Genomic DNA, 13,251 nt, shown 5'->3' with positions numbered 1-13,251 from the left:
CTGCCAAGAACACGATTCTCACACAAGGAAACTAGCTCTGCAGCAAAGGACCCTCCCCAGCATACACAATCATCAAAAGTCATCAAGAAGTATAAATAACAGTTACTTTGTTCCTTCGCAAGGACTCAAAACAGTCACCTTCCATCTGCCACAGCAGGGGTCAGTGTTGAATATACCAACATTTGATCAAAGGAGCTGGGGCGAAATCTCTGGGATGAAGCACTTCTGCAAGTGATATGAGCTGGGATGAAGCTTTGGAGAGCGGATCAGTGAAAAAAGGAAGGGAACCAAACAGGACTGCTGGGAGCAGATTAAGTGTGCTGGGGGATCTGCCTATGCTGTGGGCTTCCCTGGTGGCTCAGTGGTAAAGAACCCACTTGCTAATGCAGGAGATGTGGGTTCAATCCCAGGGCCCAGAAGATCACCTGGAGAAGGAAATGGCAGCCCACTCCAGTATTCTTGCCTGGGAAATCTCAGGGACAAGGAGTCTAGTGGGCTATAGACCGTTTGGTCGCAAAAGATTCAGACACGATTTAGTGACTAAACAGCAACAGCAACTGTCTATGCTGAACTTGCTCTGAGGTGTTATCACCAATGAGCCCTGAACTGGGCCCTCATTGGGCTATCTACTGCCAGATCACAGGCAACTCACAGAATGTCCATGGTCTCAATATTCTCCCTTATGAAATGGGAATGACAATATTGCCTCTTGAGGGTTTTTATTAGGATTCAACTACAGAAGATCCAGGAAGAGCCTAGCTTGGTGCCGATCTTTGTGTGTACTATTACTCGACAGTAGCCTCCACTTTCGTCCAACTAGTTCATTACCTTCTTTTGCACTCACGTTTGATTATATGGTTACCTTTTATTCTCAAAGATACAATTTTATCGAAAGAAAATATGTAAAGTACTGCATGTTCTGCACAGCTAAAGCAAAGTCTATTTAGATGAGTTCCAGAAATGCCACCCTAAGTCAGGCTGGGTAGCAAGCCGAGTGCTAGCCTATGAGATTTCCACAGAAAACAAGTCAGACATCTGGCCGCACTGACTAGCAGAGTTTGCATGGCGCTGATAGGTCCATGGTTCTCACACAGATGGTGCCTACTGGAAGCACTACAGTTTGGAAACAGAATCTTTTCTCTGTTAGTGCCACTTTCACAAATTAATTCATTAATTCAGTGAATATTCAGTAGTGTCTCTCCAGCTGTATCAGAAAGTTTGCTGGATCATGGAGTGCAAAGATCCATGGTTTGACAAAGACAAACAACGGCCCTTGCCCTCAAGGGTATCACAATATACCAAGGGAGGCAGATACATTCAGTACATAAACTGATATCATCTGCGTGACTACAGTGTGTTCTCAGTAATGTTCTAGGCTGGTGGAGATTGACCAGTGAGCAAGAGAGAAAGATTTCTAAGATCAAGGACTTTGCAGCTGGGAACTATGGGGGAGGACAGAGATAAGTACAAACAAAGCAAAGAAGTAAATAACAGAGTCTGTTAGGTGATACATGTTGTAACTAAAGGACAATGTAGGGCAAGATAAAGGGGATGAGGGATAGGGTGGATGGTGGGAAAGGTGGGTGCACTTGCCAATATACTGTCCAGTGGCCTGGGTAGCCCTCACAGAGAAAGCAAGTGAGAAATGAGCAAGACCTCCATGGAAGTGAGGAAGTCAGCCAGGCAGATGTGGGTGAGGAGCATGCAGGCAAAGGGAAGAGGCCCTGAGGAGGGAGCCTCGCTGACATGACCCAGAAACTGCAGAGCCCAGCTGACCTGGAGCTGAGTGACTGAAGGGAGGCTGCTTGGGGTACAGTCAGGGAGGAGACAGGGTCAGATCCTATAGGACTTCAAACACCTCTCTTAGTGATTAGCATTTGACTCTAGAGACAGCACTAGCAAGGGTTTGGGTGCTGAATTTAGGTCGGTAGAGAGGACAGTAATCGGTGAAAAAGGGGGACACTGCAGTCAGGGAACCAGAGGGAGTCACCAAAGAAGCAGGAGGAATTAAGGGGTGCTCACGGCCTCTTTGAGAGTGGTAACACTCACCTGGACTTGATCTCCATTGACCTTTGTGCTCACACCCTTGATTGTTCACATGTGTGCTGTTACTCACACAATCACAAACTTAGAAGTCTTGTTTTTATCCCCATGGTTCACTGATTAATCAAAGAGAAAGACTGGAGAGGCATTGTTTTGTTCTAATCACTTGGTGTTTGAGAAGTTTCTACTGAATGACTTACTATAGCCCCTCTCTGCGCTTGAGGGAAAAAGAGAGAATGCAAGGAACACGATGAAGCCTCCCCACATGAAAAGCCACGTATGGAGTTGCCTGTGTTCACTCATCTCTCATTTTATATTTGGAATAAACAATTATTAGGTGTAATGAGAACCATCCTTCATGATCCAAATAGCCTTTGTCACACTCTTTCATTCAATCAATATATTTTGAATCCCTGCTGGATGCCAAGTTCAGGTCACTGTGCTGACGTGGGGAACAGGTATGTATCTGGCTGGCCCCCAGCCTTTACATTTTTTTCAAACATGCAGACAGATCATCACAGCACTCCCTAAATAAAACTATGACAGAATTCAAGTCAAGGGAGCCTGGCAAAAAGGAGGAGGGTAATTTAATCACAGTATAAGAGATGAGTGAGTAATGGTCAGGAAAGCCTTTGCGGGAGGGAGAAATTAATGAGGTAGGTACTTTCATTATCCGCATTTTACAGATGAGAACTATCAAGGTCCAAGGTATTCACTGATTTAAGACTATACAGCTAGTGAGAGAGCGAGATTTAAATGCTAGGGCATTGGGTTAACAAAACACCAATTTTCCCCACGCATTGACTACTACTAAAATCACATTCCCTGACTCAGCTTCCCTTTAATACATCCAGAAATCCTGGCAGATATGGGTGGTAACTCTCCTGAAAGCTAGAATCAGCTGTGAATACCATAAAGCTCTGAGAAGGTCTGAAATTGTCTCCATCTGAGCTGACATCTGTTTTGGAGAACTCCTCCCTCTTAGAATTGTATTCCACTTTAATTTAATCACAAAAGAGACAACTCTGGGTTCCATGCCCATCTCACCAAGAAAGGTGCCCAACTGTGCAGGATCATGTTTCTAATCTTGCTCTCACTTTCCAATCTGCCTGCTCCTTCCTAACTCAGAAAAAGTGCACAAATATGTATCCCTGACCTGTTGCTCTCAGGGCAGGTCTTCTCAGTTTTAGAATGTTACATAGAAGCTATGGTCTCCTGGGTGCCTGGATCACCCAGGTAGAAAAACAAAATGAGAGAAGAGAAAGTCTGTACCATAAGGAACAACATGTACTGTGTGTGCATCTCAGCAATCTCAGTACACGTGCAATCTGTCATAGTGAAGGGAAGATTACCTTTGCAGTCAGAATCAAGGTCTGACTCAGTTTAATGTCAATTTCTTCAAAAGAGGTGAAATTCTACTAGGAAATATACGTTCTCTCTTTAGTTTTGGTTGGAATTTGATGGATGGCAGTTAATGGTTGTGTCAGCTAGCTCTTGATGCACCCCACAATTTGCACAACTGATTCTTTTGCTCACAATTCTGCAGCTCAATGAGTTCAGCTGGGCTCAGCTGAACAGTCCTGCTGTTCTCAGAAGGCTTACTTAATGCATTCGTGGTCAGTGCTCTGTTAGCTAACTGGCTCTGCTGGGGGCTGGATGGTATAGGATGGTCTCACCCACACTTCTGGTAAATGATTCTCTGGCAGCTAGGGTAAAAGCGATGCATGGATCATGAATCTCTCATCATTCACCTAGCCCAGGATTCTTCACATTGCTATGATCTTGTTTCAAGAACAGCAAGAGAGGGCAAACCCCAGTGTGCAAGCACTTTTCAACTCTCTGCTTGCTTCACACATGCTGTTGTGCCATCAGACAAAGCAAGCTCCATGGCCAAGGCTACGACAATGTGGGAGGCATGCACATATCACAGCTGTCGCTGTAACAGTCTACTACTACAGTGGCTCAAAAAACAACCCTGCTCATCAGTGCAGTAGCACTGAACTATAGATAAACCACGCAGTGGAGTGCTAGTCTTTCAAAAAAGATTTCTACTCTTGTTTAGAAAAAGTCAAAACTGTCTTGCCCTATTGTTTTAACAGGTGGAAAATACAATTATTTTATGAAAATCAGGGGAAAAAACTAATTTGTAAATATCCTAGGCATTGTACTAAACCTGCAACTTGTGGATCTCTTTATCCAGAAACATGCTATGACTTTGCCAGTAGGAATTCACTCTCTACCTCCTTCCATATTATAATGTTGCCTCTCCTCTACCTTCCAAAAACTGTGCCCCACCCCCAGCACAGACATGTTACATGGGTGTAATCTGACGTGGGAATGGTGGAATAGACTATAAAACGCCACCTCTGGTAAGACAAGGAGATAGTACCTGGCAATTGTGAAGCAGACCTGTGTTGTAGCTGCAGCCTGTTTGGTCCACACCTCCCTGCAGACAGGAGAAGGAAATGGCAACCCATTCCAGTATTCTTGCCCAGAGAATCCCATGAACAGAGAGTTGGCAGGACACGACTAAGGGACTGACACTTTCAAGTCCTAAGCAGATAGTGAAGGACAGGGAAGCCTGGCGTACTGCAGTCCATGGGGTCCCAGAGAGTCACGACACGACTAAGTGACTGAAAACAAGAAAGTACTAAGCAAGAAATGAATAATAATAATCCCTGCAGACACCAGCCCAATCTCCCAACTTTGCTAAAGTGCCTCTTGATTTACTCAAATATCTTTTAAAGCTGAGTATGAGTTTTATCATTTTCTACTACAACGTCCTAACCATATTTTTAGGATTCCTTGGCGTTTCATTTACTTTGTAGTGGTTGATACTACTACTGTGATGTCATCATTTACCCATTCTATTTTCTACAGGATTATTGCTGGCATACATGAAAGCTCTTGGGATTTTAAATTTAATGTTTATTAATTTCTCCCACTTAAAGAAGTTTATTTTTACATCGTTTCTCAGGTGTTTCCCAAGAATATATTCCTACTGTCTGCAAAAAAGAGAATTTTGTCTTCTTTACCAAAATGTCAGGCATTTTTCTCTTTATGATCTCATTACATGGGAAAGAAAATTTTAAATGGTATGTAATAACATGGGTGATAATATATTTGCTTAGATTCTGATTATGATGGATTTCATTTTTGATTTTTTAATTGTCAGTATAAACACATTGAGGAATACATCTTGCTGAAATTTATATTTTTTCCTAGTGTAGTTTTTTTTTTGGGGGGGGGCAGTGGAAGTCCTACCATGCAGCAGAGGAAACTTTCCTGAGCAGGGATCCAACTTGTGCCTCCTGCTTTGAAGTGCAGAGTCCTAACCACTGGATCTCCAGGGAAGTCCTCCTAGTTTGTTTTTGGTCATGGTATGTTGCATTCCACCAACTGTTCTTTGATCATCCATATATCATCGAAATATGGTCATTAGCGGTAGTATGGCTGTTGGTTCAGGTGATACTCTGTATATCTCTTATCTTTTTCTTCCTACAGTTTTGTTCTATCATGCCCACATACTTTTGTCATATTATGCTCAAGATATTGAGGGTAGTCTTGCCACCAGGAACAGAATCATTTTTATGGGCTATTTGGGTATACACAGAGTGGAACAGACCCCGGGAAGCTGAACAAACTTGTTATTTAAAAACCAGACTGTATGTTTCATAACCATTTTCCACATACCTTTCCGATTCCATTTCCCCTTGAGGAATGGATTATTTCCTTGGAAAAGTGAGTTGTCATGATCCGGCTTGCCTGATGCCAGCAGACTGTCTGCAGGCAAAAGAGACAAAGATGCCTAAGTTGCAATAAGGCAAAATGTGGGGGACATCAGAGGTCTTCTCCATAAGGTTACTGTGAGAGCAGGGAGGCAATAAGAAGAAATAAAATGGAGGGGGAAGGCTTTAGGTTGTTATATCTGGGGTTGTGGGGAGGCCACTTCTTGGCCAAGGGTATAGGATGGCTAGACCCACTCCAGTATTCTTGCCTAGAGAGTCCCGTGGACAGAGGAGCCTGGTGGGCTGCTCTCCATGGGGTCGCACAGAGTCGGACAGGACTGAAGCGACTTAGCATGCATGCATGCATTGGAGAAGGAAATGGCAACCCACTCCAGTATTCTTGCCTGGAGAATCCCAGGGACGAAAGAGCCTGGTTGGCTGCCGTCTATGGGGTCGCACAGAGTCGGACACGACTGAAACGACTTAGCGGCAGCAGCAGACAGAGGTGAGAGATCACCAAGTGGCCTTGCTGGAGTCCCAGCAATGAGGCTTCTGAAACTCAAAATGTAAAATATGAAGGGACTGCCAGAGGCATGTTTCCCAAAACCTCAACCAGTGCTTCCCAATGAGAGAGAGAGAGACGTGTGGAGTGTGTGGAGGGGAGAGATTCTTGGGATTGAATAAAACACTGCTTTGGGTGGCTCTCCAGCTGTTGGGTGAATATGACCTAAAGTGCAAAGGTCTGAACCAAGTAGGTGAGGAGTTTACTGATGAGGAAACCAGGGACCAGAGGTTAGGTAAGATGTCAACAGGGGTAGGTTCAAGAAAGCTGTTCAGTCATGCACTGTGCCAAGATGCCTGGCCAAGTGAAGAACCTGTTGAAAAAACAAAACTGCACGAAATGACTCAGCAACGATTCGGTACTCTTTCGCCCAATACCTAGGATCATCTTGACAAAACCGAGGCCTTCCTATAAGTAAGCCGGTACTCTTCATTGTGGGAGATGACTACAACCTTATGCACTTGACCATCCGTCTTGTGGTCCTGTGTGTAAAACGATTGCGCGTGTGTTTTCTGCGACCTGATGGAGAGGTTGAAGAGGTCCGGCCGCGTCACAGCCACGTCTGGGTCAAAGGCACACGTGGAAACAAGCTGGCCCAAGTCACAATGCGGTGCATTTCACCCTGGGGGACGGAGACTCCCAGTCGGAGAAGTGCCAGGCGCCTGCGCTGTGTGCCAGAGGCGCCTGGCGCTGCGGGAGCCGGGAGACCCCCGCCCTCCGACGGGAACGCGCACGTGCCTGGGGACGCGGACGCGCGCGCGAATGCGCATCACCTCGCTCTGCCTTGGTCCGGGCGGCTGAGGAGGGAAGGAGGGACGGACGGAGACGCGCACCGGAGACGCGAGTGGGCTCTTCGCAGAGTGGCGGGCTCGGGGCGGAGGCGGGGACGGGGGCGGGGGCGGCACCTCCTCCACTCTGGCGTCTGTGCTCGGGACCCCCGGCCGCGCGGGGGACGGACCGACTGACGTACCTCGCGCGCCCCCGCCCCCGTCCCCGCCCCCGCCTTATCTTCCCTGAGCTCCTGGGGCTCCTGAGCTGAGGCCCCTCTCTCTCTCACTCTCTGCCCCTCCTCGCGGCTCTTTCTCTCCCCAGCACCTTGGAGCCCCTCGACCCGGCTGCGGCGGGGACCTGAGCGGCGGCGGACGGCCTCGAAGATGAAGTGCAAGCCGAACCAGACGCGGACCTACGACCCGGAGGGGTTCAAGAAGCGGGCGGCGTGCCTGTGCTTCCGGAGCGAGCGCGAGGACGAGGTGCTGTTAGTGAGTAGCAGTCGGTACCCGGACCGCTGGATCGTGCCGGGCGGGGGCATGGAGCCCGAGGAGGAGCCGGGCGGTGCGGCCGTCCGCGAGGTGTTTGAAGAAGCGGGAGTCAAGGGGAAGTTAGGCCGGCTCCTGGGCATTTTCGAGCAGAACCAAGATCGCAAGCACAGAACGTACGTGTATGTACTGACTGTCACTGAGATTCTGGAGGATTGGGAAGATTCGGTTAGCATTGGGAGGAAGCGAGAGTGGTTCAAAGTCGAAGATGCGATCAAGGTTCTCCAGTGCCACAAGCCCGTGCATGCCGAATATCTGCAAAAACTAAAGCTGGGCGGTTCCCCAACCAATGGAAACTCCGTGGCCCCGTCCCCGCCGGAGGGCGATCCCTAGTATGTACCGCTCGTGCACAAACTTCTGCTTTCCGCCTACCTGACAATAAGTAGTGCCTGGAGCACCTCTCTTGTTGCCTTGTGAGGTCTCACCGGGAGGAGGGAGGCTTCTTTTGTTTCCTTGGCAGACCTCTGAATCATGCTTGCAAACTGTCTCAGTTGCCAGGCACTGTTTTCAGGCACTTTGCACGTTTTTCAGATGCTTTCAGAATCGCTTCTTGGTAACTCTATAACACCTTTCAGAAAGCCAAAGCCATGTGGGTTGTTTTTTTAAGTTGCCTTAACTGCTCACTCAGACTTTGAGGTTAATGTGTGTGTGTGTGTGTGTGTAAACGTGTATGGGTGCTGTGGTTTGTTTGTTTTTATATATTTCACACGTATGTGTGTGTGTGGGTCTTCATGTGTACTTTTGGTACCAGTCTTGTGGTTTGAATTGTATTGAGGTCCTTTAAAATCTGATCAGCTTGCTCGTGGGCGGGCGTTTTCATTAATTTTTTTTTCTTAAGTTGTTTTCTCATTCACAGTATTAGTCCTTGTCAGCAAGCCCTTCTGTGAAGGGAATTGGTTTGAAGGACGAATTTTGAATTTCAAAAAGTTATTTAAGAAAATTTACAGCGTGTGCTCTTTCTGTATTGAACAATAATTGTATGTTCAGATATGTGATCTAATTTGCCCTTTTCAGAAATTGCTTTATTCATTTGTAGATAATTCGAGTTTCAGAACATTTTCACAACTGGTATTTTTTTACTTATTACTTGAAATAGCCATTTCCCATTTAGCCCAAATGTAGCTTAGCAGAATATTATTTTATAGAGTAAACACACTCTTGGGGTGATATTGTTATGTACATGTCCTGATACATATTATGAAAACTGTATTCCGACTGTGATTTAGCATGCTTAACTCCAACTCATATTTCTCTTTTCTCAGTGCCCTAGAACAACTGTGGTTCTCTCAGTATAAACTATTCTTTGAAAGAAAGTTTGCGTATTTGAATTTGTGATAGTCCACTTAAACTTGTCTGAATACCAGTAGTCAAAAGAATGGAATATTATATTGTAATTAAAACCCAATTGAGGGAGTTAGCCTTCTTGATATTCAGCTATTACACACTTCTCGAACTGTTAGGACGCCTGAACAATCTCTCATAAAGTTTTAGGATAAAAATTTTGTGTCACATAATAAACTTTTTTGGCACCAATTTAAAAATACTTAGATTATCTTCTATATTTGCTTGAAATCAGGGATCCTATCTAGAGTATATAGGTCTGTCTTCTGGGACTACCTTTATTCCTCTAGACATAGTAAATAGGTAGATATAAAGCCTACTTGGTGAAGTGGGTATTGGTAGGTGGAAAGATCTTACCTAATTTTTAGGGCAACCTGAATTGTCATATGTCTTAATCATTATTGATAGATATTTTGTGTCAGTCAACTAGGTCACTATTATGCACTCCCTATTAAGAACTTTGAAAATTTAGCAACTTGGAACTCTGTCTTTTCTCAGGAACGTTGAGAAAAAGCCTACTTTGTGAAGAGAGTATGAGTGGGGGATATTTTTATTTAACATCTTAAAAATGTTCCACAAATAGATAATAGAAGTGGTAATTACTGTAATTTAAACCCTTTTTTCTTCTACAAATTAACCTTTTAAAAACACAGTCACTAGTAGAATTGAATATTCTACGTTTTCTTTTAAAACTTTGGTGCCAATTTTTAAAATCAGATCTTTACCATACATAAATATGTCTAAATAAAAGTATGTGTTGTAATTGACAAAACTAATGTCATAGGAGTGAGTAGAAAATTAATAGCTTTTAAAAGACCAATTATATGATTTCATATTTTAAATTATGTAGGATTATCAAATATGTGTTTCAAAATTACGGTTTTTTTTACAGAAAGATGTCTTATTTTTAACAAACTCTCTAAATCCCATTAGTTGACCTTTCCTTTTCTAACAGTCCAAGTCAACTAATGATATTTGAAATTTTTCAAAGTATACACTAACAGCAGAGAAATTGGATTTTTTAATGACCATTTCATATATAAAACTGCCTCCATCTAAAAGGTTGCCACAAACACCTTGGAAGTTTAACTTATACATGGCATCCTTAGAGATGATAATGCATGATCTTCTTTTGACTTTTCAACTAGGTATTTGACAAATGTGAAAAGTACAGTGTTGATGTTCATCAGCTCTCATTAGCTTGCAAATATTTGTTGTATTTAATTCAGAAAAATTTGAATTGGGTTTTATCACTTGCTAGGATTATCTTCAGTTCCCAGTTATCTTCAGCTTATGCAGTCTGTAAAACTTTTCACTTCTAAATTGCAAAAGAATATTATATGGTTATCACACTTTAAGTTAAACATTCAAATTCAAAAGAGCAGTTCTTGTTATGCTTTTGGAGTTCAGTCAAGAAAATATTAAAAAACCTAAAAATCCTTTCATTTTAAGAGAGAAATCCAAAGAATTCAGCTTAAAAATGTTGACACAGAAGTAACAAACCAAATGGCATCTAGTTAACCTCCATCCTCCAAGAGCTTGATCCACAGTTGGGATTTTCTTCATGCAGAGTCATTATTATAAGCTATTACACTAAAAATGTACAGATGAGTCTTTCAACTCATTCCCCTCATAGAAAACAGTGCATTGATCAAACTTTCAGACATGAGGTAGAAATTTGTTTTCAGTGTGTTTTTTAAGACTGGATTTTTTTCACCAAAACTGGACAAATGTCTTAAAAAACATTTTAAGAAGACATGTTGGAATAAAGATTATATTGATATGTAATATATAGTTTCCCTGGATGCCCAATGTATTATATTTTCTAAGGAACTTGTTTTGTTGATCAGATCAGTTAAAAGAAGTAACTCTGAAAGGGATATGAGGTGGCTATAAATATTTTGAATTCTGTTGTATGGTTTACTTTGAAAGAACTGTAAATATTTCAACATTTTTGTATTTAGAAACATCAGATAAATATTGGTGAATGTGTGTGCATGGACATGTGTAAGCAACAGGAATAGACAGCTTCTGAAGTCTTAGCATCATTAGAGGGCCCTTCTGGGACAGAAGGGTAAAAGGGCTCTGAAGCTGGAGCTGCTCCTCTCATTTCCATTTAAGTGGAATCCAATTGTAAGAAAGAGCAATTCCTCCATCAATAGGTGTTAACTGGGAAAAGGAAGCTGAAAATGCTGCTTTAAAGCCTGTAGTACTAACAGCTGGCCAAAGTTTTCTTTTCTGGGTTCCTTTTGTGGAAGCACCAAGCAAAATAGGAAATATTTTCAGCATCATTCCAGTATTGTAATCATCTTTCTGAATGACTATTGGCCTGTTAGACTATGAACTCTTTGAGGACTAGGACCCAGCCTGAATCCTTACATATCCTCAAAGCCTTAGACCAGTGGCTAAAATATGGAGACATCTGTCGTTGATCCACAGATTAGAAATATCTACTACTAGTGTATTCTATAACAAAATACTTGTGTGTTGGTTTATTGGCTTTATATTTTAACTAGGACAATCTGTCATTCCTCAGGCTCTCAGGTAGCTTCATAATGGAGCTGCATTGGATAATTCACTGAAGGCTTTTCCAATACAAAGTGGTTGATGAACCATACTTGAATAAATACTTGTTGACTAGAAGAATTGATGAACAAATACAACTATTAATGATATATTTTTTTTAGGTGAATGGCATAGATGTTCAGATTTACTTTGAAAGAATCAAGTATATGAACCCAGTGATGAATGGAATTATGAAGACAGGTGAGCTCTTTCACACTCCCAAGGACACAGCTCGTCCTATCCTTTTGGACACTTCCTCCCTGTTTATTGCAATGACTATTCTCCAGGTTGTTGCACTACTTCTGTATCTGTACAGACTTCTAATTTGGCACCTATGGCCTTCTTTGTGCTCTTATGATTATGTGTCTGTATTTCCCACCAGGTTATGTGACCTTGAGTGCAAAGACCTTATTTCTTTCATCTTTTTATAAATCTAGCATATAAGAAATCACTTGAAATATGGTAGACATCACTGAAGATTTGTCTAAAAATTAATATTTTGTTATGACACTGAGTGGTAAGGCATTTACCTTCTAATCTGGTGTTAGTACAGTAAATGCTGTCTATTTAGGTGATATGTGGCTTTTGTATATCAGGTATGACACAGGTGTTTAAAGGCTTCTGTGAGATATTAGCAAAAATTCTTCTTTGTATGTCTATGTCATCCCAGACATTATGTGACTGCTATGGCAGTATGCTATACCACCTATGAAATATTTGCCAAAATTTTGAACCTAAATCGGACTGTGCCTCTAGACATAACTCCTTATCTGTAGAAAATACAGGGAACAGAGAAACATTACATCACAGAGATGATATGAGCGGAATCAAGACTGCAGGAAACTCTACAGGACAAACAACTTAGTACCTTCAGTGAATGGCCGGAATAAAAGAAATGAAGGATGAACCTGCTGATTAAAAGAGATTTAAGGGACTTAACAACCAATTGTAATATATGGATCTTTTTAGGATTCTGATGTGACTAGACTATAAAATAAAAATATTTCGAGACAATCTGGATAATTTGAAAATTGGGCAACTTGATATTTTATATTAGTTGGAATAATAGTATTGCTGTTATGATATATTCCCAACTATTTACAGTTGAAATGATGTCTGGAATTTGCTTCAAAATAATGTCTGTATTTAAGTGTGTTGGGGGTATTGATGAAACAAGATTGGCCTTGACCAGATAATTGTTAAAGTTGGGTGATGGTTAAATGATGATTCATTATATTAAATATATGTTCCTCTCTACTTTTGTATATTTGACATTTTCCAAAATAAAAAGTTATCAGAATTCTTATTAAAGCTAATATTTGAGGCATTGAGAAAAAAGAGGGAGAAAAATTTTATATTGTTTAGAAAATGTTGGCTCTGGTGTGCCATTTTGGGCCACATAGGTCAAATAGGTCCCCTAAAAAGAAAAGGGGGACATAACCTGAAATAGCTAGTGTTTCCATTGCTACAGACCATTGCTGGGAGTTTTTTCTCTTAATTTGGCCCACTGAAATAGGAAAAATTAAATTTTTATTTAACAGCTAACACACACACACACGGAGAGTCCAGTTTATATCAATGTGAAAAACTGAAGGGGTGAAGTCTCCAAGGGAGCAATTTCATGAAATTATAAAAATCCACAAAATATTTTTATTAGTTTTATAGAAGAATAATGGCTATAGATGTGTTAGTTGCA

General features: G+C 42.0%; 1 protein-coding gene across 4 annotated transcripts; it reads left to right on the top strand.

Annotated features, from left to right (window-relative positions):
• Positions 1-6,942: 6,942 nt before the first annotated feature.
• Positions 6,943-12,861, top strand: LOC147340375 (diphosphoinositol polyphosphate phosphohydrolase 3-beta). 4 transcript variants are annotated; one of them, XR_015159389.1, is made up of 4 exons: positions 6,958-7,177; positions 7,426-7,981; positions 11,678-11,756; positions 12,332-12,861. XR_015159389.1 is itself a non-coding variant. In XM_086388755.1 (3 exons), coding segments are annotated over exons 2-3 (495 nt in total). In that variant the 5' UTR covers positions 6,943-7,177; positions 7,426-7,487; the 3' UTR covers positions 11,679-12,861. The 4 variants fall into 4 exon arrangements, 2 of the variants coding, with proteins under 2 accessions (XP_086244881.1, XP_086244883.1); XM_086388755.1 differs by having other exon boundaries at positions 6,943-7,177; positions 11,678-12,861; XR_015159388.1 differs by lacking the exon at positions 6,958-7,177 and having other exon boundaries at positions 7,322-7,981.
• Positions 12,862-13,251: the final 390 nt, after the last annotated feature.

The sequence above is a fragment of the Bos grunniens genome, chromosome X (genome assembly GCF_055505025.1).
Source record: "Bos grunniens cultivar Pamir isolate PY7600 chromosome X, Bosgru_T2T1.0, whole genome shotgun sequence".
NCBI classification, from domain to species: Eukaryota; Metazoa; Chordata; class Mammalia; order Artiodactyla; family Bovidae; genus Bos; species Bos grunniens.
This window is presented reverse-complemented; position numbering and strand designations above follow the sequence as displayed.

Bases quoted from the DNA above. Each gene is read 5' to 3' on its own strand.
- LOC147340375 (XM_086388755.1), top strand. From the start codon at position 7,488: ATGAAGTGCAAGCCGAACCAGACGCGGACCTACGACCCGGAGGGGTTC.